Source organism: Triturus cristatus, chromosome 12 (assembly GCF_964204655.1).
Source record: "Triturus cristatus chromosome 12, aTriCri1.1, whole genome shotgun sequence".
In the NCBI taxonomy this organism is placed as follows: Eukaryota; Metazoa; Chordata; class Amphibia; order Caudata; family Salamandridae; genus Triturus; species Triturus cristatus.
Genome location: NC_140595.1, coordinates 88,532,968 through 88,559,452, shown reverse-complemented (window position 1 = coordinate 88,559,452; position 26,485 = coordinate 88,532,968). Strand labels below are relative to the sequence as shown.

At 47.0% G+C, this 26,485-nt stretch overlaps 1 protein-coding gene across 1 annotated transcript in view; it reads left to right on the top strand.

Moving 5' to 3' along the window:
• The first annotated feature begins 7,779 nt into the window (after positions 1-7,779).
• MUC1 (mucin 1, cell surface associated) overlaps positions 7,780-26,485 on the top strand; it is a 39,383-nt gene continuing 20,677 nt past the window's right edge. Inside the window, exons 1-2 of the mRNA XM_085639264.1 lie at positions 7,780-8,238; positions 25,037-26,331. Of these exons, the coding sequence (XP_085495390.1) occupies positions 8,181-8,238; positions 25,037-26,331 (1,353 nt within the window). The 5' untranslated portion in view covers positions 7,780-8,180. The remainder of the gene's footprint in view (positions 8,239-25,036; positions 26,332-26,485) is intronic.

The following is a 26,485-nucleotide window of genomic DNA, read 5'->3' as shown; positions in this document are numbered from 1 at the left end:
TGTACATTGTTTTGCGTTTTGACACTTATTATTAATCTTGATTAAATCGTACTATCCGGCTGGATAGAAACTATATAGAGACGATTCTGCTCTATATTCATTTCCCTGCTTGAACATTCTTACACCAAGGACCATTGTCCTCTTTAAAAAAATATCTATGCTGGGAAACATACTGTAAATGAAAAACTAACTGTTTTGTGAAAATTAAAGCGCTGCAGCACTATTTTTTGTTCTATTTTGGAATAATGCAACAAAAGTTGTTGAAAAATCCCTCATGTAAAATTTCACGCGGATGTCTCAAAACAGAAAACTTCACAAATGACCAAAGGTGCCAAGTTTTCAATAGTCCTTTGTGAAGCGGCAGAGCTGATGGTTGTTGGCGGATCAGAGGGATTGATGGAATATGTTCAAGGCCGCTGGGGCTATGCAACTCTGCCGCCGCAGCATCTTCAGCCCAGGTGTGGATTTGAAGCAGAATCCATAATCTGATTAGGGGACTCGGATACCCCCAGTCTGGCCCACGCCCCAACACAACCCAAACAAGGCACCAACAGAACTCACATAGATCATGAACTTGGTGGAACAGTTTCATCTTAGCCATGTCAAAACATACTCATGTTTAAAACAGATTCACGTAAGGGACATACTTATGGTCAACTACTTGCAACACATCACAAGGAATTAGGCCCTCGGGGTAAGAAAACCCTACACAATGAACGGTGCAGTATATGGACTCATGAAAATCAACAACACCAGAGACCTTCCGCAATCCCAAACGCCATTGGCTCACACAGGTGTTACCACCTGCATCAGAGGGGGCGGTCTGCCTCATTGTACCCATGTCCTCTTACCAGGGCATTGCCCCCCAAACACCAAGCTAATTGTTTTCGTTCTGGCCTCCGCCGCGGTGCTCTGCTCCCGGAAACTGCAAAGGCCAGGGGAAAGGGCACCTATATACCCCCTGCCCATTGCGGTGGCGGAAGTGATGTGTATCCTGCGCAACTACATTTCCCGTCGCCCGGGAAGTGAAGTAGTAATTGTCTGGCACGTTGTCAGATTGAGGCAGGGCACGGGCCACAGTTGCCCCGGGTCATAAACGTTGCGCCCCCCCTATGGGGAGGACGCTCAGTCCAGTATAACTTTCAGATGTTAACAAAAAAAATGAAGGCCCTTTGCATGGGTTGACCAGTCACCTCTCAGATGCTTATTGCTGTATTTGGTTGTTGAATTAGTACTATTAAGGTGAAACCTTTGCCCAGATAGCGTTAACAAGTGTCAAAATAACAAAATACTAATAAAATACTATTACAAAATGTGCCGCACAATGCCACATAATTTGCCTTTTCTTGCTGCATAATTTAGTCAGTCGGCTACATAATTTGCTCCAATCCTGCCGCATAATTCCACTGGTCTTGAATATATTTTTTGATTGCAGCCTTGATATGGGTTTGCACCATTGTTTCAATTTCCACAATAAAAAAAGATGAGGAGGTACAATTGCTTCAAAACATAGTTACATAGTTACATAGTTACATAGTTACAACAGTTTAGATAAGTAGTTACTGGAGATACATGAGTTACAAAGGCATGGCTCAGGTATGGGGGAAGAGATGCCGCTAGAGTCCCCTAAATGCCACATGGATGCACAGACAGCTGAAATGCACTCAATCTAAACAACTGAAACTCCAAAGTTTAACATTAGCATAAACACTAATTAATTCGGTGTGCACCTGAAGTGAAGGTACAGCCCACCTCCTACTTGAAAAGTGGAAAAACTAAGACATGGTCATAGCCTTCAAGGGCACCACTCTAAGACACTCCAATGGATGCTGAGGCATCAAGAGGGCTTGAATCTTGCTTGGATGGAAGGAGTCAGTCAGCTGGAGTAAAACCGGAGACGATGTAGCATACCGTATGTAGGCCTGGGCGGTGGACTCCGCTCCGTACACGGAGTTTGTGGAGTTTTCTGCACTCCGCAATCTGCAGCTCGCGGAGTGCAGAAAACTCCACTCCGCGTAGTTCAGCAGAGTTTTTTCCTGCTCGTGCTTGCCACTGGTAAGTTGGTAAGTTCGGGCGGCAGGAAGATCAGCTGCACTCCGCCACTTGTGAAACTCCGCTCAGTTTTTTTGTCACTACGCAGAACTTCGCAAACTCCGCCCAGGCCTAGCCGTATGCTGCAAGAGTTGGGAAAGTAATCGCAGTAGTTGCAATAGGAGGGTGATGTGGGCAGAGTCAACACTTTTTAGGTCTGGATTGACAGCACAGTTCTCTCAAGACCTTTTGCGACCAATAGAAGAGCTTCAAGAAGCACTACTGGAGAGGGTTTTTGGCTCCTCCTACATGTAAACTACGGTATTTGATTGGGCAGAAGATGTATGCTTACGCAGAATAAAGAGGGCTTGTATTATACAACAAGACCGATATACAAAGGGTTTTTGAGTTTGTTAACCCTCCGATTCAATAAAAGGGTATGTGATTGCAAAAACCTGTTTACATAAGTATAAAACGCATTTTGCATTTTGCAAAAGCTATTCCATATTGCAAAACTGGGTTTATAAATGATTGATTACCCAATCACAATTTGGAGAGGACATGTAAGGGGCGGCCCATACAAACTGTAATTTGATGAGCTATGTATCAATGGATGTGCCTCTAATTCTGGTCGCAAACCATTGATCAGATACCAACGCCCAAGCTGGGATGGTAAGTGATTCGCAAATGGGGAGCGGTCCCCTTGGACCCCCTTCCTCTTTAGAAAAGACAGTGGCAAATCGCCCCAAAGTTTTTATTTTTAGACTGGAAAGCTTGTTAACGGTTATGAGATTTCATGGAACAGCACAGGCTCTTGTAAACAGAGCTGCAGTCCTATTAACAGAGCAGTATCACCTTTCTTAGCTGCAGCACTTTAAGTGGGGCAGCAAGGTCACTGCCCATCAGGGCTGTTATATAATAATAGGACACTACAGCACTTCTCTCCAGGGCTGCTATAAGTTAATCGGACAATACCCACACTTCTCTCATGAGCCGCTATACATTAATCGAACAGTACCCACACTTCTCTCCAGGGCTGCTAGACATTATTCGGACAGTGCCCACACTTCTCTCCGTGGCTGCTAGATATTAATCGAACAGTACCCACACTTCTCTGCAAGGTTGCTATATGTTAATCGGACAGTACCCACACTTCTCTCCAGGGCTGCCAGACATTATTCGGACAGTACCCACACTTCTCAACATGGCTGCCATACGTTAATCGGACAGTACCCACACTTCTCTCCAGGGCTGCTAGACATTATTCGGACAGTACCCACACTTCTCTCCAGGGCTGCTAGACATTATTCGGACAGTACCCACACTTCTCTCCAGGGCTGCTAGACATTATTCGGACAGTACCCACACTTCTCTCCAAGGCTGCTAGACATTATTCGGACAGTACCCACACTTCTCTTCGGGTCCCCTATACGTTAATCAGACAGTACCCACACTTCTCTCCAGGCTGCAATACGTTAATCGGACAGTACTATTACTTTACTCCTGAGCTCATACACGTTAAGGGAGTAGTACCACCACTTCTCTTGTGTACTGCTGCACTTTAGTGGAGCAGTACCAACACTCCTCTTCAGGACGGCTTCTAATATCTATGGTACAGACCAGTATTTCTCTCAAGGGCTAACACACTTCGAATAGCAGACCTCCTTTGCTCTTTATAGGACAACTGGCAATCCCTCACAAGAGTACAACCAAAGCATTACTTCTAGTCACACTTACAACGCTACCCTCCTATTGGTGGACAGTACTGACACTTGCCAGCAAGAGGTGCTGTTATTCGAAATACTGGTGCTTCTAGGCACCGCTGCAGTGCCTTTTCATGGGATAGTACTGATACTCAGCAGGGCTGTTGTGTGTCTAGTCGGGCAGTACTGACACTTCTCAGCAGGGCTGCTGTGAGCGGTACTGACACTTGTCAGTAGCAGGTGCTGTGCTGTTATGGGAAGTACTCCTGCTTCAATGCATGGCTGATATGCCTTCCTATAGGTAGGACAGTACTGACACTTGTCAGCAGGAAGTGCTGACTTCTAAGACAGTACTGACACTTGTCAGCAGGACATGCAGTGCTGTTAGTGGAAGTACTGGGGCTTTAAGGCCAAGCTGATGTGCCTTTTCAGGGGACAGTACTGACACTTCTCAGCAGGGCTGCTGTGCTGCTAATCGGACAGTACTGACACTTCTCAGAAGGGCTGCTGTGCTTTTAATGGGACAGTATTGACACTTCTCAGTAGGAAGTGCTGTGCTTGCAGTGCTGTTATTGTAAGGACTGGTGCTTCTAGGCACCGCTGGTGTGCCTTTTCATGGGGCAGTACTGACACTTCTCAGCAGGGCTGCTGCACTTCTAATCGGACAGTACTGACACTTCTCAGCAGGGCTGCTGTGCTTTTAATGGGACAGTATTGACACTTCTCAGTAGGAAGTGCTGTGCTTGCAGTGCTGTTATTGTAAGTACTGGTGCTTCTAGGCACCGCTGGTGTGCCTTTTCATGGGGCAGTACTGACACTTCTCAGCAGGGCTGCTGCGCTTCTAATTGAACAGTACTGACACTTGTCAGCAGGAGGTGCTGTGCTGTTGTGGGCAGTGGTCGAAGTGGGCGGGATCGGGAGGGCACGGCGTGCCCCTACTTCTTTAATTATATGCAATCCGTTCCCCTACTTTTTAATTTAGGACGGCAGAAATAGCCAAGGTATAGGCTCGGCGTTCGTTTCCATTCCGGGACAGGGGGGAGGGCATAGAAGGAGAAGGGCTCTGTCTTTTCCTCTTGCCCAGAGACGAGGACGAGGACAGTAAGTGTTCACTTCTCCTTTGCCACTGCCCCCCCCCCTGTTTTTCTTTCTCTTCTTCCCTCTCTTTCTGTCTATTGCGCTCCTCCTCACTTGCTGAAACCTGTGACTTCAAGAAACGGCTCCTACCCTCTCTTTTCCTTTATTTGTTCTCCTGTAAAATGGATCCAAAAACACTTATGCTGGAAATGTCTATTCCCAAAGTGCATCCTCTGGGACGAGAGAAAAAAGAGTTCAAAAGATGAAAAATAACTAGCTAACTAAATAAAGCTAGACAGAGTGGTCACAAAGTGGCCAGAATGGTGTTATTGACAACCACACACATTAGTGCCAATTTACAGAGTTTGCCAGTGAAGCACTACTTTCGTTTTCTGCTCTTTCTTTGAACAGCGTTGTTTTCCCAGGTGAGGAAGAGCGCCATTCCTGGAGGTACTGCAATACCTGGTTGATGGGTCGATTGTAAAACATTTAATATGATTATTGTCAGCTGTATTCCTTATTTTTGTGTATAAAGTGTGTACTGCTGCTCTCTATTCATGAATGTGGTCTTTTTAATCCATACTGTTAACGTTTTGTAAGGATATAAGCAATGGACATTGAAACTGGTCCTTTTCGGGCCCTGTAATCCCTTCCTTAACTTTTCAGGCTAAACACTCATTGATTTCTGAACAGTGAGTGTAAAAGCGTTAAGGAAACCATGTTGTTTCAGCTTACATTTCACATGCTTTACTTCATTTTTCATTCCCTATGAGTGTTTGCTTTTTCCAGGATGTTATGTTTTTTTTCTGGCAGCATATTACTATTGTCTAGTGCATCATTTGAATTGTGTTGCATCCAGGTGTTTATAGCGGGGCACAACTGGGTGCAGCTGACGGCAGTACATGATTCTCTCAGTGGGGCAGTATGGTGTTCAGTGGGGGAGAGGATATAGCACTATGGCCAGAGGTGTCGAATTTGGAACTGAGGAACCAGGTTCAGCCTTCATGACGAGTTTACTAGACCACTTTCCTGAGGGAGCACATTCCCATGCTAGACCTTAGAAGGCCCCACTAGACCTTAGAAGCCCGGGTGTCTTTGCACCAGCAGGTGGACCCTAGCGGTGTCAAGTGTGGGTTAACGTTTAAGTCCTGTCCACCACAATCGATACTGAAGTTCACCACCAGTCTTGCTGGCAGGCCTACGACGCAGCACACCCTGGAGTGACAGTGAATCGGTCACTGAGATCACAAGATCCTTGAGGCCAGTCCGTCTCATCCATTGATACCTCCGTTGGCCTCATTTTAGCAGTAGTAGCTGCAACTCACCATGGATCGACAATGCAGGGTTTGCAAGTACACCAAACTAAGTTCGCAAACTTCACGGTCTCCCTGCTTCACGCACAAGCACTTTTAACATGTGCTGCCTGCTTTGGGGCCAATGGAATTATGCAGCAATGGAGGACAAAATCATGCTGCAGTGTTGACTAAATTTTGCAGCAAAAAATAGACTGCAGCGTAATGCTGTAAATTTTCTGATGCTTTATTTTGACATTCTTACACATACTAACAGTCTCTGCAAAGATTTTCCCTGATTAGTACCAGTGTAACATATATATGCAGCAGTGAGAAAGGTGACCAGTTGACCTTTGCAAATGGCCATCCACTTTGCAGTAACACAAGTCAATTTTTTTTAGTAATTGTTGATCCGTTTGAGCTACAAACAATTTATAGGTATAAATCAGCAGATTATGCTGCAGATTATGTATTATGTGGCAAATACGGCACAGCCATAGTCATGTGGAAAACATTTGCGAACTAGGATATTTTGCCATTCATGTTTGAACTGCTCTTGTGCAAAAAGGGAGAAGTGCTGATGACAGAAACACCATGGCTCGGAGACAAATGGCCTGTGATTCCACTTTTAAGCGTATTTGGGATATTCTGTGATTGGAAACATATCCCACTTTGTGAATGTATTTTAATGTCAATAAATCATATTAACCCTTAAATAAACATGTGTATCCATAGGTTGAATTAACGTAATAAGCTACAACTAGCCAGTAAAATGCCACACAAATAATACAAATTGGGATGTGTTGCTCTTTCTGGCCACACCTCTGACTCGGCCCACTGACCTAATTCTTGGGTTATTCCCGCCCTCCGATTCTCCGCCCACAGTTCCCCTACTTTTTTTCCCCCTCTTCGACCACTGGTTGTGGGGGGCACTTATGCTTCGGCTGACAGGCCTTTTTATTGGTGGGTCAGCACTGACACTTGTCAGCAGGAGGTTATTGAAACAGCAGTGCTGTTATTGGAAGCACGGGAGCTTCTAGGCGCTGCTAATGTTCCTTTTCATGGATAATACTGACTAGGGACGGTCCTTTCTGTGGTTCATAGCTTTGGTTGGAGGCTGACCGTTCTCTAGTGCCCTAACGCCTCTAGTTCCCTCCCCGGGCCAGACCCTGGGTGTAACTGTGGTTCTTTAGTACTGACAAGTCTCAGCGGGGCGGCTGCGCTTCCAGTCGTACAATTCTGCCCCTTATCTGCAGGTTTGCTGTACTTTTTGACGCGGACAGCACTTCTTCTGTCAAAAAAACCGCAAGGACACGCGGGATTTTTTTTAACATCAACACGACGTCCCAACTAATCTTAAAACACACCAAAGAGTATGTTTATATGTATTATGGGATAGCATAGCAGTATCATTCTTCAGATAGCACAGCCGTGGCATGCACTGACCGGCAAAGCGTGTCCCAACCAAGTGGTCTAAAAATAGCACCGCTCAGATATGCCCTCGCCCGTCACCTCCAAAGAACACACGTGCACAAACATACACACATACGTGTATCGGTGAAGCTTTCCCTTCATTCGCTCCCCAGAAAAGAAGCACAGGTGTCGCACACGCCCGCTCTATGCCAGCCAATCAGAGCGCTCCAGGGGTGGGACTAGGGGCGGGGCCAACCCCCTCCTCCTCAGGTAAGGTGCATCGCCAGGTGGGTCGTATAAAGGAGTCTTGGGGCGGGAGGGGCCATTCGAGGGTCAGGATCTGAGGCCAACGGCTGCCGGAATATAACGGATACTTGAGCGTCTGTAGATCCAGAAAGAAAAGACCCCATAATTCAGATCGCTGTCGGCATTATTTGGGGGGGATTCATTGACTTTCAGCGGTCACTGCTTGGACTTCAAGGCGCGCACATCCGCGGGACCGTCTGTACCCTAAGGAGAGACAGCTTCTGGGATCGGCTGTACCCCAAGGAGAGAGCTTCGGGGATCGGCTGTACCCCAAGGAGAGAGCTTCGGGGATCGCAACAGACTGCTCCGATTGTACCGCAAGCAGAGGACATCGGGGTACCACCTGCAACTCCTGAGGATGGCGCCTCGAAGGCCGCGATTGGCCCATTTAGTGCTCCTGGTTCTGCTCAGTTTGGGTGAGTGACGTAGCTGTTAGTGCCGATTTTTCTCGACACACTTTCGGGGGGCTGCATTTTTGGGGAGAGCGTGAATGCATAAGAGCCTTTCTATGGCAAGGCGATGGATGTGATCCATGTCAATTTTAATGAAAAAGCACATTTATGCCTCCTTGTCAGCACCACCCCCCCCCCCCACTTTTCTCCTTCCACGAGAACTGCTTCTGTCTCCCCCCTCATATTCTCCGATAGCTAGTATTTATTATGTTTTTCTCCTTTATTCGTCCATTTAATTATTTTTGTGGGATTTATATATCTGTTATTCCTTCTCACTTCTGATCTTTTCCCTTCGCCTCGAAGTACATGTATTCCGGTAGTTTCCGCTCTTTTTACTTTAATACCCCCCCCCCCCCCCCCCCCCCCCCGATTATTTTGTTCCTCTTCTCCCTAAATTTGCTCTGCCAACCGTTAGTAATGTCTCCCCTCTCCTGCCTTTCTCTCTCCAACCTATTACTCGCGGCGCCAACTCGTTTTGCTCCACGTTGGCACACTTCATATGTGATGTGGCGCCCCCTGCCTGATGGTGCTTGAACCGGGGACTGTTACTCGCTGCCTGGCTCTTTCATTTGACCCCTTGGGATTGTCGGCAATGTTTGTAATCTTACGGTTTTCGAGATCTCGGGTCCGAGCTACCCTGGTTTATCGACTAAGTGCACAAAGAATTGTCGCTTCTTTTTAAGTGTTTAGTTCGGCTTCTTGGCGCTCTTGAATGTTCCGTATTGGGTCCTATGACGAGTCTATCCACCTGACCGCTCCCTGTTCTGTCCGCCTAACTGACCTCTCTCTCCCCCTGCGGCCTCTGTTCTGTCCGCCTCAGTGACCCCTCCCTGCGGCCCTCTCGTCTGCCCGCCTCAGTGACCACTCCCTGCGGCCCCTGTTAATAGTTTAATGATTAACTCGGCTCCGCCGCTGCCCCTTGGGGCCATACTGGGCACACAGCGCGCGCTTTGGGAACCCTAGCGGGCGGTGGGGTACGTGTCCCGGTGGGGGTTAAGTGGGGAGCCTGCTGTGTACCCCAAAGCTTCCCGCCAAGATGCGGATCCTACTTAAGGAGGGTAGGGGCCAGGCTGGCAATGGGCAGACCCCCTTGGCACGGCGCCCGCCGTTTCTCTCTATATGCATACTTGGCACTAGAGGACAGCTGCCACTTTTCGCGGGCAGTGTCGGCTTGCCCATCTGTAATTGCTTACTCTGTTAACATGTGTGCGAGGGGCAAATGCCCCCCACCCCCAAACCAGGTACACCTGGTTTCACTCTTCTATTGTCAAGTGCCTGGCATGTATCCCCCCCCCCCCCCCCAGCACTCATCGTGCGTCTTCCATACAAACAGAGCCGTTACCGCCACACTGTACAATGAATTTCCAGTGGCCGTTCACCTGGATAGCCAGTGAGGCGAGACTACAAGCTTCGAGGCGCTACATGGGGGGGCCCAGATACTCACCCAAGTCTAGTGGCGCGCGGTGCTCTTGAGGCCGGCAGTCCAGGCACCAAACCAACTCAGTCAGATGCCATCCATGCCCACGACGTGACTGGCTTTACCCCAGCCCTACCAGGCGCAGCTGCCTGGGCGAAACTTTGAGAACGGCAGCAATATTTCTGAAAATGTCCCTTTAGTGTCATGAAGCTTATTTTTAGCGAGCGCACTGCTCTCCCTAAAAAACATAAAACTCCCACGGTACCACTAGGAATCCGTGGGCACAGGAACCTGTTTAACTGGCCTGGCCCCCTCGCTAGAGTTCTGAGTAAATTGGCAACAGCGGATTTTGCTTTTTGGTCTTGGATCAATATTGGATTTTTCTGTGAGTAAATGAGTGTTTGATTTTAAGTCCATATTGGACCCTGGATTCTTATTTGAGAGGTCCATCTTCTGTGGGTTCAGTTGAACTCGGGGTCACGAGTCTGTATGTTGTAGTATTTTATCTGTCTTGTGATTGGCGGCTAACTGACCCATGCTGAAACGTTTCTACACGCTTTCATTTTCTTGGCAATACTGGCCGGATTCTTCAAAGGAATTTTCCCACATGGTGGTGGTTGGCGCATTGTTTTGAGTTGAGGTTTTTGTAGGTTAAAAAATAAAGGGTCTTCTGTTTGGGGTCCTCGTCCAATATATATTTCTACTATGTTAAAGGTGTCTGCTATGTACCACGTTCCTTCCCAGGGCGTGGCAACGGATATGGGCGCAGGCTGGTAATTGCTGCTTTCTTGCGATTCGTAGTTTGGAAGTTCCGCATGGCTGACATTATGACAATGGTCAACATTTGGCTATTTCTAAAATGTCTGTTTAGATCTTACTAATTGTTAGGAAGTTGATTTAGCCATATTCAGATTTTTATTTTATATATTCATTTTTAGAGATCGTGCTGCACCCTCACAGTTTCTGCCTTGTGTTAAAAAAAAAAGTTTATATGTAGAGCTCACCACTGTTAATGGCCTCCTAGCACATTTCTAGTTGGGTCTTTATGCCGACCTGATTATCCCATCAAACAATTGTGAGTTTGTCGTTTTGGTCTGTGTTTAGTCGAGAGTATGTTTAATGTGTAGCTTAGAAGTGGTTTTTGTAAGTTATTGTCACGATACAATAAATTTGGTCTTAGAAGTTATGTGCTGAGTTTCATGGATGGGTGCCGTGCTTAATTTTTGCCGGAGTCCAAAGCTCTGCTCAGAAGCCTGCGGCCGGTGCAATTAAATGTTGGCGCGCCCAATACCAAAGCGGCATAGTCTTGAATCTACCCCAGACACTTTATTTTCCGTCTCTTGCTCTTGGGAAATGTCTAATGCTGGTCCCCAAAAATGAGTTCCGCTGGGTCCCACCGACTCAAATTAAGCACTGGGTGAGTGTATTTTCTCTGTCCAGTACAAGTGGGGTAAATGGTGATGGAGCAGGGATGTATGCATAAGAATATTCTTAAGTGATGCTGATTCGCTTAATGGGGGCAACTTTTTATTTTGGTGCCAGGCCTCCTTTCTGCCCACATTCGACCCTGGTACACTGTGCAGCAGGTGCCCATGCTCCTGGGTTACACCATAACTCGAATTTACAGAAAGGCAAGTTTGACTGTCTGGAATTCTTTTTCTTTCAGTCTATTACAACAGATTTATCACCGGATAGATGTGAGGAAATATGTCCCCTCAGACCTGAAATGGGTAATTGAACCGTTGAACTGAGAGGGCACTCGCTGGTCATCCGCAAGGATCCAACGCCCCTATGACCAGCTAGAAGTCACAAGCTTCTCATCTGGTGTCTTGCCTGTCTTGGGTGGTTTCCAACCAGATCCCCGCCGCCCAGTCTTAACACATCGTCTTACGTAGTCAATGCCCCATCTCAAAGGGTGGAGGGAACACAGTGCCTGGCATACCGGTACACAATTAGCCCCGATGCATTATGGTAAACGGAGTGCATGATAACTCACTTCAGTTGAGTCTATCGTACTCGCCGTTGTTGCAACCAGTGCTGGGTATCTCTAGACTTGTTTCAGGATATTTTCCTTTCTTAAGTAAGGAGAATCTCCCTAAATTTGGGGTTCTTGGCAATGCTGCAGAGTCTTGAGTTTTTGTATAACTCCCGTAGAACAGGTGTATCCAGTGAGCTCATACATCACAAGTGTGGGGAATCTGTTGGCGCTAAGTACTATTCCTAAATACTTCTCCCCAAGGTTCAGGACCCCCTTTGGATCAAAAATAGTTTTTGGGGTGAGGTGGTCTCACCCAGGTAATGTGGCATGCCTTCACTGTTGGGTACCTCATCCCACCCTGGTAAGATGGTACTACCATGACCGACTCCACCCCATTTAATGGGAGAGATCTTAAGATCTATTCTTTTCCTGGATATTACAGAGATCCAGTTTAAGTTAAAAATACTTTGAGGTATACCCCAGCTATATCCTTTTTTATGTGCTACCTAAGGTATGACCTACTGTGAATAAACACATTTCTGGATGTTATGGGGTACCACGGCCCCATCATCCTTTGAAAGTGCTGACATGTTTCTGCACGCTCGAAGAGCCGGTTAACTGGTCAGGAGCATTCACTGGCCAAAAAGGATAAAGGAGTGGCTCAGGAGGAAGTGTGGTGTCTACCAATGAGCTCATCAGCCAAAAACTGCGGTGAGCCAATCACAGGTGGGGCGAACGGAAGTACACTGCCTAGCATACCATTCACCCAGATGCATTGTGGTGAATACAGTGCAACAACACACATCAAGCCCACAATGTACTATGCCACACATCTGTGCCAGCATATAATGCCACTCCTGTCACGACTGACAAAACCATACGGTTGGCAGATACCTACGCAGACCCCGGATCGGGTAACACGCGCCTAAGTCACTCTGGATTTTGTTGGCAGTGAGTTGTTCTCCTGCTGGCCAGTTCAAACCAGAGTAGCCCCATAATTCCTGCTGCAAGTCACTCGGAGCAAGGACCCCGTGACTCGCAAGGTCGCTAAACACCAAAGAGATGGCTGCTGCCGCCTCCTATGACTGACTGACCTCATGCAGCCTCGGTTCAATTATAGATCCTACAGTAGCAAGAGTGATTATGGGGTGAGAACACAAATTAATAATTGTCCTTGCTGGGTAGGAAACTGCAGCATACAAATACGACCCCCCCCCCCCCCCCAATTGTATTGTAATTGCATTTATATAGTGCTTACTACCACTGACGAGGCATCAAAGCGCTTTTTTGGCAAGTAGCACGCTGCTCCGAAACCCATAAAGGATTAGTGGTGAATTAGTATGGTGAAATATGAAAGTAATTTGAGGGGTGGATATGTTAGTCAGTTATTTGGATATTGCTACTCTAGGAAGCTGGGTAAGGCTGAAACAGTCTATCTTGCTTTGAAGTAGCGTTCAGGCTTGGTTTGACCTCTTGTGGGCAAATCCAGACCTGGGCCCAAGCCTCTCACAATGTTTTGTGGGGCCTGGATCTCTACCGTCGTGCGGGGCCCCTCTGTTGCATTAGGGACTTGTTCAAAGGTGAAGATATGTCCCTGGACATATTTCAGGGCAACACCAGTATATGGTTACTTCTAGTTGTGCAGTGACGGGAATTATGCCTACCCTGTGGAAAGTGTTTTTTATTTGAACACAGAACTTGGTTTTTTTCCACATCAGATATTTGCTGAGTGCAAGAGAGGGAAACAAAACCGAGTGGAAAGACGGAGAAGAAAAAAGACGGCAAGACCGGCAGGAACAGAAAGCAGGAACCTGCAAGTGCAAGAAAACTGGGCAGGGAGTGTCTGGCAGTGGATAAGACAACCAGTCTCGCTGTTCGGCGCGCCGAGGTTTAACTCAATCAGCCGCAAGGTTTCTAAGCAGAGCGTTGGTCACCGGCACTCTTTATTTCACAAATTAAGCGCTGCGTGTGGGGGGACTGTACCTCGTCCGTCGCACAAGTGCGCTGCCCTTCGCATCAGTAAAAATCTTTAGCGTGCTCTCATTTCCCTAAAACTCTTTCCGCCACAGGCCTTATTATCCGTCAGTGCCTGGTGGCGTCAAGCGCTTGACTGATTTCCATGCCTCCTTGCTCCGGGGTGGGGGGCAGCTCTTTTTCCCAGCTCGGCCCGCAGTATTTGCATGCCGCATAAGCAGGCAAACAGGTGAGATGTTTGCCCTTCCACTATCACTCGAATATGCATTTTCCACAGACCCAAGCGGTTTTGTCCCGGGCAAAATACATGCCGGCCCTTAGAGTGGCGCTGGACAAACTGGAACAAAATGGAGGGCGGTATAATGGAAACTTCCATTAGAAGTCCAAAGAGTTCCTCTGAATATTTTGTAAACAGTGATAAGCGCGTTTTTAAGATGGCGTCCTCCGATTAAATGTCAGCACTGTGTGCGCAGGGATGGCAATTGAAGCCCAGTTTGTAACCCATATTTACATGCAACTCGTAATGAGGGCTATTGAGTTTTTAATAACTATTCTTTAAAAGAAAAAAAACGCTAGTTGTCATAGGTCTACAAATTACATTTGAGCATTTGCGTCTCGCACAGATATGGGCGCCTTCTATGGATTGTAAATGCACATTTTTGATGCTGGGAATATAACGTTCTAGTAGAGTTAGCGTTTTGTTTTTTTAATAGTCCTCCACCCCAACCTTTCTCAGGAATACTTTGGTCGCCATGGGCAGAGACGTTTTAATGCAGGGGCAAAGTGGGCTCTGGCCCAGGGCCCCAGCCTTTCAGGGGGCCCCCTGACAGCTCCATTCTCCAGAGTTTTGCCCTAATGAACTTGACTATTTCTTAAACAGATTGATTGAAATACTATTTTCCTTTAATTTATTTTTTATGTACCTGATTTGTGAGAGTCTAGTACAGCCATTTTGCAGAGAAATGTTGTGTTTATGTTTCATGCAATATACATAAAAAAAGTTTCTTTCAGATCAAAACAGGGCCTAACATCTGAGAAATGGGAGAGCGTCACAGAGATTATTTGCAGTAATATTGGTGAGCTGCTGCTGTGCTACAATATTGAAAACACATAACTATCCCTGAATAGTAGATATAAACACAGTTAGGGCCTTATTTATGAGAAGTGATGCATTGCTGTGTGAAAACAGGGATGCGCCACTTCTTAGTGCGCCCTCCTTGCGACATGATGGATATTTACTGCATGATGCATCATGTCGCAAGGATTACAGATACTTCAGTATTTCTGACGTATCTGTAGGCGCAAAAGTGATGCATTGCTGGGGTCCGAAAATAGACGCAACTCCAGCAATGTGTCCTTTCACATGTGGCAAGCCCCATGTGAAAGGGCCTGCATCAGTCTTACGCCTGCTGTGAGGCAGGTGTAAGATATTGACGCAATGGCGTCCTAGAAGTGGCGCACTGATTTCTCATGGATTTTAATGCGCCACTTCAAAGGGTCTTTTTGCGGGGGAACACCCACCCTGCATACATTATACTTGGCACAGGTATAATGTGGTGCATGGGTTTACAAAGTGACGCATCTGCCTAGATGCGTCACTTTGTAAATAGCAAAAAACACACAATGGATGGACGGAATGCAGAACAAATCAAAACATTCACCCCCAGTCAAGAGATCTGGGTTAAATCCATCATTCTTTTGCTCACCATGCCACCCCAGTTTAGACCTGACTATTTGCAAATCAGTCTTGACCCTGTGCCTCATAGGAACAGTCCAGCCCGAACTGCCAAGCCAGGTCCTCCCTGGACCGGAAACAAGCATCCTAGGACCGGTTTCGGGGTTTCACCCCTCTTCAGCCAGGATAGCTTGATTCCAGTGGCATAGTGAGCCCAGGACTCACGTCTAAGCATACCTGGCGCACTTAGGGCGAGAAAGCAAAAAACACACAATAGATGGACGGAATGCAGAACAAATCAAAACATTCACCCCCAGTCAAGAGATCTGGGTTAAATCCATCATTCTTTTGCTCACCATGCCACCCCAGTTTAGACCTGGCTATATGCAAATCAGTCTTGACCCTGTGTCTCATGGGAACAGTCCAGCCCGAACTGCCAAGCCAGGTCCTCCCTGGACCGGAAACAAGCATCCTAGGACCGGTTTCGGGGTTTCACCCCTCTTCAGCCAGGATAGCTTGATTCCAGTGGCATAGTGAGCCCAGGACTCAGCACTTTGTAAATAGGGCACAACATGGCACATTTTTTACGCTGCCAGTGCGTCATAAAAAAGTGATGCACCTGCGGCATAAAATTTAAGCAAGGCCTCATAAATAAAGCCCTTAGAATTTGGACGAGTGTTCCATTGCACTGCCAGGGACCTAATGAAATGAAATAGTGTATTTAATAAAGCACGCAGCCACTCATACTAGATTGTCCTGGCGCGTGACAGCGAGAGGAATACGTGCGTAAAAGACCCATCAGTTATTAAAAAGCCAGGTTTTTAAGTTCTTCCTGAAAGAGATAGGTCTATGGTTAGTCTCAGAGACTCAGGGAGTCTGTTCCACAATGTTGCACCTAGAAAGCCGAGGGATCTGCCTCCAGTGCGGGCACGGCATATTTTAGGCACGATGGTGCCAGGTTGACATTGGAAGATCTTAGGGGTCTAGATGTTGTGTAGCGATTAACGCGCTTATTTAGGTAGCCGGCTCCTAAGCCGTGGAAAGCTTTAAGGGAGATGGTCATCGCCTTGAAGTTGATCCGTTCTTTTATGCAGAACCAGTGTAGAGACTTAAGAATATGTGTCATACTAGATCTGGGTTTAGGTCTCAGGATGGCTCTGGCTGCCGCGTTTTGTACCACTTGTAGGAGCTGGATAAGGGATATGGGAAGACCGAGGTACAAGCTGTTGACATAGATAAGCTTTGATGTCAGCAGAGCCCGCATCACGATCTTTCTACTCTCGAATGGTAACAGTGGCAGGAATATTTTTAGCATCCGGAGTATGCCAAAGCAAGCACCAGTTAGATTTTAGATTTGAAAGCGCATGGAGAGTGTCTTGTCAATGACAATTCCTAAGTTTTTTACTTTCTCCTTTTCCGTGGGTGGGGGCGGCAGATCTTTTGACCACCAAGAGCTCCAGTCAGGCGTTTCGGGATTACCAAAGAAAATAACTTCAGTTTGGTCAGGATTGCACTTCAGCTGATTGGTCTTAAGCCAGTTAAAAACCTTTGTGGGGCAAGACCTAATCATTGCCCCGTCAAAGTTGGTTCCTTTTTCACATGTAAAAATCAGCTGAGTGTCATCAGCATAGGAAACAAGTTTGACGTCCTCTCCCTCTACCAGAAATGCAAGGGGATAGATATATATTAAAAAGGGTATGACTGAGAATGAAGCCCTGAGGGACACCTACATTCATGGCCCGAACAGGGTATGAGAAAGGGGGGAGCCAGATGTCCTGAGATCTATTTGCCAAGAAGGATGACATCCATGTTAAGGTGCCCCCCCCCCCCCGGCCGATGTTAGCAAGTCTCTCCAGGAGCCACTCATGTGGGACCGTATCGAAGGCCGCCGACAGATCGAGCAGTATCAGAACAGCATAGCCTCCCTGGTCCAGCTTACCCTTGAGAAATTTAGTCACTTCCAGCAGAGCAGACTCCGTACTTTAGTTAACCCTAAAACTGGATTGGAACTCACGAAGGAGCTTCCCATCTTCAATGCGTTTTTGGAGGGCCTTGTTTACATGCTTCTCTAATACTTTGGACAGGGCATGAAAAAGGGAGATTGGCCTGTAGTTGGGAGGGTCCGTCGGTTTGGCGTTAGCCTTTTTTATCAGAGGACGAATCTTAGCATTCTTCCATAATTTCGGCATGTTGCCCGAGGAGAGGGAAGCATTAAAGAGCTGGTTTACTGTGGGGTTTATTGTGGGAGCTAATAGATTGAGGATATTCGCTAGACATGGGTCGGTAGGAGAGCCAGACTTAATGCTTTGGAGAAGGGTCAGTGACTCTTCAAGCTGAAACTCAGGGAAAGTTAGTAATTATGGAGGATCCAAGAGGAGAAATTTGCTATTAGAACTAAGGTAGAAGGTCAGTTCTTCCTCTGAGATGTTAGTGAAGGCTTGTTGGATCACGGAGATCGTTTTGTGGAAGAATTGAGCTATTTGCTTAGACCATTCTTGCGATCATGGCCCTTCCTTTGTGCCGGCTTTCACGGGGTAAAGGATTTAACCATGCTAAAGATTTCCTTACACTTATTTTGAGCATTTTCTATCTTGGTTTGAAAGAAGTGTTTGTTGGCTGCCTTCACGAGAATGTAATGAGCTTTTAAGGTGTCTTTATACACCTTCCTGTTCTCAGGTAGATAGGATTTACGCCATTTCCTTTATATTTTTTTACAATTTCTTTGCTAGATCTGAGGGAACCGTTAAACCATGGAGCTGGTGGGGCCGACCTCTTTGAGAAGCAGGAAACAACTGGTACCGCTGCACCAATGTTGGTTCGGAGCCATGAATCTATTGCGAGGGCGTCCGAGTCGGGGCAGCCAGACAGCTCCAGTGAGGAACGACCAAGGGTGTCTGCTAACATTGGGATGGATATTTTATGGAACGTCCTGTAATTAGGGACCCTCTCCCCTGAGGTAGTCAAAGGGGCTGTGGCAGAGTTGGGAATAACTAATTTTAATAGGAGGTGGTCAGACCAGGTAATGGGAAGAGGTAGGCTTACTGATATATCAAAGTTGTGAAAGATTTGGTCTAGGGTATGGCCCTTCTCATGGGTGGCCGAAGAAATAGAGGAAGCATGTTGCTGGCCTGCAGCGTCTCCAACAAGGAAATTGTTTGAGGGTCTTTTCCATTGTCCATTTGTATATTAAATCTCCCAGAATAAGGCAGTTGTTGTATTTTAAGCCCAGGGAGGTGGTGGCTGTATTAAACGTGGTAATAACATTTTCAAATGCACCGGGAGGTCTGTAAATCAGAAAACCAGCTATGCTATGATGGGGGGATAAGGTACAGTGGAAGCCTGAGGACTCTGCGTCCTCGATGTTTTCCATCAGGATGGGAGAGCAGTCTAGTTTTTGATTGAAAATGATGGCGACACCGCCCCCCTTCCCACTCGGTCGGTCCCTCCTAAGGATTTTATAACCCGAGGTGATAGTAGGATTGGAGGCTTCAGACAGCCAGGTCTCAGTGAGAAATAAAAGATCAGGCTGTTATTCTAAAAGTAGGTCATAAATGTGTGGTTCATGCATTTGCATAGAGCGACAATTTAAAAGGGTGGCCTTTAAGTCCTCTGTTTTCTTATTGTTTTTACACTTACTGTTGTATGGGATGATCTTGGGTGCGTGTTTCCTGGTCTAGAGGAGAGAACAGTTGCACTTATTGCATCGAACGTCTACCTCCAAGCTCGGATCAGCCGGTGTACACTGACATAAGGTTAGCCGCCTAAGGCTAAGCAGTTTTTCCCTATTGTAATATAGTGGAAGAAACTTACCGGAGGGAAACTGGGCAACATGGCCGTCCATTTGCATTGGTAATATATAGGCTAATGCCTATGATGCAAAGTGGATCGCTAACACAGCTGAGGAAGTAGGAACTGCGTGGGCGGAAGTGAAGAGCACGATAGTACAGCCCTCCTCACAATCGGCGTATCAGCCGCGGCGGATTAGGACTGGAGGAAAAGCAAGATGCGAATCGGAGCAGCTAAGGAGGTGTAGGCAAGCAGAATCATGTAAAGTGCAAGTGCACATAGGAAGGAGAAATTGTTAAAAAGCACAGAGTAATTCAGCCACACATATACAATTTAAAAGTATTTAAAACCTAGTAGCAGGGCATGAAACACTAAATCCTACTGCTGTCAGCTGTATGCGTCCGTTTGCATCGGAAATATATAGGCTAATGCCTATGATGCAAACTGGATCGCTAATACAGCTGAGGAAGCGGAAACATGGGATCAAATTAGTTCATAAATTCAAAGTTGTTCTGAACAGGGGCCCCCAAAATATGATTGGCCCAGGGCCCCCAAAATCCTTAAGATGTCCCTGGCCATGGGCACCTCTGGGCATGGGTGTCCAGTGTAGGTCAGATTGACTCCATCCGTGCCAGGTGACGGAACAAGTCCCATGACCTGAACTACTTAAACAAAATTATCACATCGTATTAAATGTGTTCGTTCGATTGGATCAATGGAAGTGACCCAGGCCTACTACTCCCAGAATGCATTGTTTAGTTATTTAAAAACTCGGGACAAGTACAGTGTCCGTTACCACGGGGAGCTGCCCAGTAACCAAACGTGAGTGGACCCGGATGAACTGCTTCAAATTTCTTTTTTATGCTGTATTAAAACAATGGGCTGTAGGAGGAGCCATCTTCCAAATTGGTGGTTGAATTTAGAAGACCTGCATTCGATATTTGATTATATGAAAAACTACATGCAGTGCCCCAGGCAAGGGTCTTTGTGATGCCCCCCCCCCGTGGGCACTGAGGCAGTATGGGTACTGTCTGGTATAAAATGGGCGTATCTGCCAGGAATACTATTCTGCTGGTGGGCACAGTGGAACATGGGTTCTGGGGAAGAAAAAGCTGCAATGTCCAGCCGGAGACCTCATGGTCTTGTCAATGAAGGGGGGCATACGGGGAGAATTCTTGGCCTGCTGCTCTGTAACTAGATGAACCACAGGACGGTGGGCAGGCAGTGTGCCCAGGGGGTTTTGTCTGTTTAAGTGCCCAGTGTAAGTGTGGCATGCGATGTATGAAGGGAAATGGGTAGACTTCTGTAGCTGGGCTGTCAGGAACGGTAGGGAATGCTACATTGCATCGGGACTCGTATAGCGCTTCTTAAAGCGCTTCAACTATGTCGTGTCCAGATGCACTACAGGGGAGTTGTAGAAAATGCACCTGTCAGTTGTGTTCAGGATTACCAAGGATAGTGGCAAATGGGCATTAGTGCAAGTGAGCGAAACGTAATCACATTTAAGAATTGGGCTTACACGGGTTGCTTCCTGGAGACCCACGTGCCCACCCACCAAGACCTCTGTGCTGCAATTAAGTCGAAACACAAACACCGCTGTGTTGGAGATTTCATGTAACCACGTGTTTACATTCAATTCCCAGAATGCAATTCCCAGAATGCAATGCACTGTGCGGTTGGGGCCACCCAAAGTGCCCATATGAGGATTATTTTTTTATTTACCTTTCTTTTTCCCGGAAGGGGAAATCGATAGCCGGAAGAGTCTGCATTATCCTCCTCAATAACGTGCTCTGATTGGTCTCCACCCTGCCATTCCCTTCTCCAGTTCCGGCGGCTGACACGCTTGACCGAGGCCCTTGAAAACCAAGCGGCTGCTTGGGTTACCCTGACCTGCCCGGTGAGGCTGCGAGACCGGCCGGCGTGGGAGACCTTTGTTTTGAATCTGGACATGTTGAAGATTTATATAGCGCTTTCCATGTTCACTACGTGGCTTATTGCGCGTAGTTCATCACGTTGATTTGCAGCTATTTTTATGTGGGTGAAAGCCCGGGCAAAATTTTTTTTTTTTGCGAAATTTGTCCCATATAACACTTTCATCGTTTTAATCATTTTTTTTTTTTAATGGGGTTATTCCTCCGCGCCCCCCCCGTATCAGCTTCACCTGCCGAATTTCCATGTCCCCCGGACTCGCATTCTGAGCAGACTAATGACTTGTTTTACCACTTTAAAAGCATCTGTGAAACAGAGCTGATGACCCCGGGCCCTTGTATTTACATGGGACCCTCCGCCTAAAAACTGTGTTGTGGGCGCACCCTGACCCCTCGCCCGCCCTTCCCGCTGCCGGGTGAGGGCGGGGTCCGAGGGATCTGTGTACGAGCTTGTGACCAGAGAATCCATTATCCTGGGGAGATTCTATCTTTACATGGCGCTTTGCTAAATGTCCTCCCAATGCAAAGGGGGAGTGCCTCTACCGACCTCCAGGTCTTGTTTCTCCCCCAATCTCGGGGCTACAGGGTGAGTGGGGCTCCCGGGCCCGTAAACTCAGACATCGAGGCTGGCTTAAGCTGCAGGAAGTAGCAGAGATGGAGGTCTTGGCAACGTGGGCGGAGAAGATGATACATTTCTTGCGGCGGGGAACGTATGGGGCCCGAGTTTTATTTATCGTGGCTATAAATGTACATGTCTACATACAAAGTCGGATTTAAACATTTTTATTTTAAATAAACCTGTAAATATAAGTGTGTGTGTGTGTGTGTGTGTGTATATATATATATATATATATATATATATATATATATACGCACCTATTCTCCTAATTCGCATGTAGCTTAGCCATCTCAGTATTAAGCTACCTGACTGAAACCTTCTCAGCCCTAGCATCTGCACCTTCCACCCCAGTCGAGGTCATCCTTGGGCTCGTGAGACCAAGCTGTAAGCACCGCCATGGAGAAGTCCCACCCAAACAAATTCAACCAGCATGACTTCTCGTAATTGTTTATGGCTTATTGTGGTCGAGTATTTCCTTCTATGGTGGAGAATTACCAAATCTGGGGCTAGAGCCTACCGCAACTTCCATGATTGTTCCACAGCTGTGTCAAACCTAGACCGCAGATGCCATACCAAAAGCAAGATGATGGACTGAGTGCTGAAACCTTTCAGTCACTCACCCCCAGTTAAGAGATCTGGGTTTAATCCACTGTTCTTTCGCTCACTGCGCCACCCCAGTTTGGACCCAGTCCTATGTAAACCAGTCATGAACCTCCGCCCCCAAGGGAACAGTCCAGCCCGAACTACCAGGCCAGGTCCTCCAGGAACCAGCAACAAGCATCTTGGCACCAGTTATGGAGTATCGCCCCTCTTCTAGGCTAGCTTGAATCCAGTGGCACAGCGAGCAAGGGACTAGTGTCTGGGCACAGATACCATGCACCTGAAGCGAATCACGCACAGCATCTGATATGAGATATTGGTGTAAATCGGGACGTCCATAACATTTATAGCACGCCGATGGCCATCTTCCTGTGCTCTTAATCTTACTCTTAAGCAATTTACCAGAGGGAGGAAACCTATGGTGAAAGAACAAACCAAGTGGTTATTTGCCATCCGATATCAAACGGTGGTGTCTGAGAAGAAACCCAAATTGGCTACAGAGTTGGTTCCTTATGCTAACAAGATATTAAAGGCCCATCACGACTGGAGGTAGAGCTGGACTGGTTTATGATCTGGATTCTAGGTAGGCAAAAGGGAGTGATGCTGGACAGAGGTAACCAGTGTGGCGGATGGCCGTGTCACGGATAAGCTCAAGATACAGTAGTCGGTCCTTTTGCCAGTAGCTGGCATGGTGTGATATACGAACAGAACCATTTGTCCTTAGTCATATCCGACTATGCTGAAGGAGGTAAACCCTAGCTAACTTGCCCCGGAGAGCCTGAGGTTCCTGCCCAATTTAGTTAGGAGCGTCCACCGTGCTGAGTACTTGAGTGTTAAACGTTGTGCCATAACACCCCCCCCCCCCCATTCGTCTGAGTAGGACCCCCCCCCCCCTTTCTTTACTTGACTGCTCAGTACAGAAGCCTGTATTGTGTCTTCTGGACTCGCACCTTTAATATCCCTTCTATGACTTCTCCAAAAGCTCTTCTTGCCCTAAGCCCCTTTAGCATAGGTCCATCAATGGGTCTTTAGTGATGTCTTCCAACATCTTCGCTAGGCCATTGTTTGAAACCAGGTGACACGTTTCCTGATGGCCATGTTCACCAAATGAGGGTATAACCTTTCGACTAAGGCATCGAAGGAATAGCGCTTGCGGGGACCCGAGTCCTAATCTCGCACCCCTCTAATTAGGGTGCCCTCACCCACAGTCCCTGTACTTGACGAGCTGAAGGAACACACTGGTTGTTCAAGGAACCAATCTAGGAGGGCAAGCGGCCAGAGTGCCAAGTCGAGCGATTCAAAGTTGAGGCAGCTCTCGCCTGAGGCCTGAATTAGGAGGTGAGTTTTCAAGCTCCTAAACGTGTCCTTTTCTGGACTTGATTCATTTTACCCCAGGGTTACAATCTGTTGGTTTGTCATTTCATGTGTGTGTGATATATGCACCAACAGTTGGAGTCCCACACTCATCGTGTCAATTACATTTATTCTGCGAGGCAGCATTGCACAACTCTCCGTAGGCACAGCGTTACTTTGCACCAATCTCCTTGCACGTTTCGGGCATGTCACCCTTGTTGACAGGAATGGTCGAGTGAGGGGATGCAGCGAACACAGGTGAGTTGTTAGTGTATTGAATCAAGTCCCGCCTACAGGGCGTGTTCGCTCAGTGCATGATGGTATATGGAGTTTTCCACAGTTAAACCTTTAGTAGGATCGCTGCTGTCTCCCATCAAAATCAATAAAATACCACAGTGGGTTGCCACATCACTTCAGAGTCGAGTGCCACGCCGTTTCACCCTCACAGAACAGACACGTTGCTCCTTCAGTGCTGCACTTGTTTTAGCACCAGACCTGCTCATCCGCAGGGGGGTTCCCCGCAACCAGGATAGACCGCATATATTCCATATGAAAAGCACCAACAGTTGGAGACCCACACTCGTCATGTCCATTATATTGACATACTTACAACTCACCTGCGTTCGCTGCATCCCCTCACTCGACCATTCCTGTGAACAAGGGCGACACGCGTTTTGGGCGTAAGGAGATTGGTGCCAAGTTATGCTGTGCCTACAGAGAGTTGTGCTATGCTGCCTCGCAGAATAAATATAATTGAAACGATGCGTGGTCTCTAACTGTTGGTGCTTTTTCATATGGTATGTATATGTATATGTATATATATATTATTATTACATGGATTTCTGTGTACTGAATGGGTTTACACATTTGCTTTAAAGGTTGAGCGTATTGGTGGGTTCGGGAGGTTCTTGCGTCTATTATATTAGATGCATTCCACAAGCACCTTCCATGTTTCTATGCATTTGGATTGAGTTGCAACATATTATCATGTACCTGACAGTGCTTCTCTCACCTGTATGAGAACTTCCGCACGTAGTGGTCTGAGCCCTGACATGTTAAGATGCACATGTTCTTACAATGTCATAGTAAGTAGGCTAGCCCTTGACACAATCACATTAAGTTGGATCTATATATGTGAGTTAATGTTTTAATTTTTTTGTCATCTGCTCCTGGCATTTACCTTGTTCAGAACCTACAGTTTTCCTGAAATTGAGGTCATGGGGAAAACAGTTTGATTTACAGATTCCTGCATCTCTAACGATGAGCATCAGACCTTCCAGAATGCACCTTGTTTGATTTATGTGTGTCTGTCTTGGTTTTGAGACATTGTGATATCAATTACCGTGCAGCCCCTCTAACAAATTCAGAGTATATACACTTTTTTCGCATTGTGTAAGGCCAGGATTGAAAAAAGATTACTTTGTCTTTTCAGGGTGTGTTTGTGGACAGACAAGTACAGCCATTACTGAAGTATCTACTACCAATGTGACCAGCCAATCACACACTGTGACAGAGAGCAGCACAGAGTCCGTGCGTACTATCGCAATAACCAGCCACCCACAGAATGAGACTGAAAACAGCACTGAGTCCATGCCTATGACAACGAGCAGCCACCCACCCAATGGGATGGAGAACAGCACAGAGTCCATGCCTACTATGACCAGCCACACACACAATATGACGGAGAACAGCACAGAGTCAATGCTTACTATGACCACGACCAGCCACCCACAGAATGGGACAGAGAACAGCACCGAGTCCATGCTTACTATGACCACGACCAGCCACCCACAGAATGGGACAGAGAACAGCACCGAGTCCATGCTTACTATGACCACGACCATCCACCCACAGAATGGGACAGAGAACAGCACTGAGTCCATGCTTACTATGACCACGACCATCCACCCACAGAATGGGACCGAGAACAGCACCGAGTCCATGCTTACTATGACCACGACCAGCCACCCACAGAATGGGACCGAGAACAGCACCGAGTCCATGCTTACTATGACCACGACCAGCCACCCACAGAATGGGACTGAGAACAGCACCGAGTCCATGCTTACTATGACCACGACCAGCCACCCACAGAATGGGACTGAGAGCAGCACAGAGTCCATGCCTACTATGACCAGCCACACACACAATATGACAGAGAACAGCACAGAGTCAATGCTTACTATGACGACCAGCCACCCACAGAATGGGACAGAGAACAGCACCGAGTCCATGCTTACTATGACAACTACCATCCACCCACAGAATGGGACTGAGAACAGCACCGAGTCCATGCTTACTATGACCACGACCAGCCACCCACAGAATGGGACAGAGAACAGCACCGAGTCCATGCTTACTATGACAACTACCATCCACCCACAGAATGGGACAGAGAACAGCACCGAGTCCATGCTTACTATGACAACTACCATCCACCCACAGAATGGGACTGAGAACAGCACCGAGTCCATGCTTACTATGACAACTACCACCCACCCACAGAATGTGACTGAGAACAGCACAGAGTCTATGCCTACTATCACAATGACCAGCAAACCACACACTGTGACTGAGCAGAGCACGGCGGCAACCACTTCCCCTGGAGCGGCTCCACTCGCACTCTACAATCTTACTATTCATATAACTAATGTAGAGTATACTACGGAGTTGTCAAACGCGTCTTCACCTGAATTCAAGAATAGGAGTGATCAGGTCAAACAATGGGTAAGTGAATGGGATGACCTGTCCCAATTCTATCATTTTAAATTTCCCAATTGATGGTTTACCACTATGCTTATGAGAATGGAACCTATGTAAAGAACTGTCTGAAAGAAATGTCTATTAAACTTTTTGCAATTTAACAAACTGGTTCAGCTGC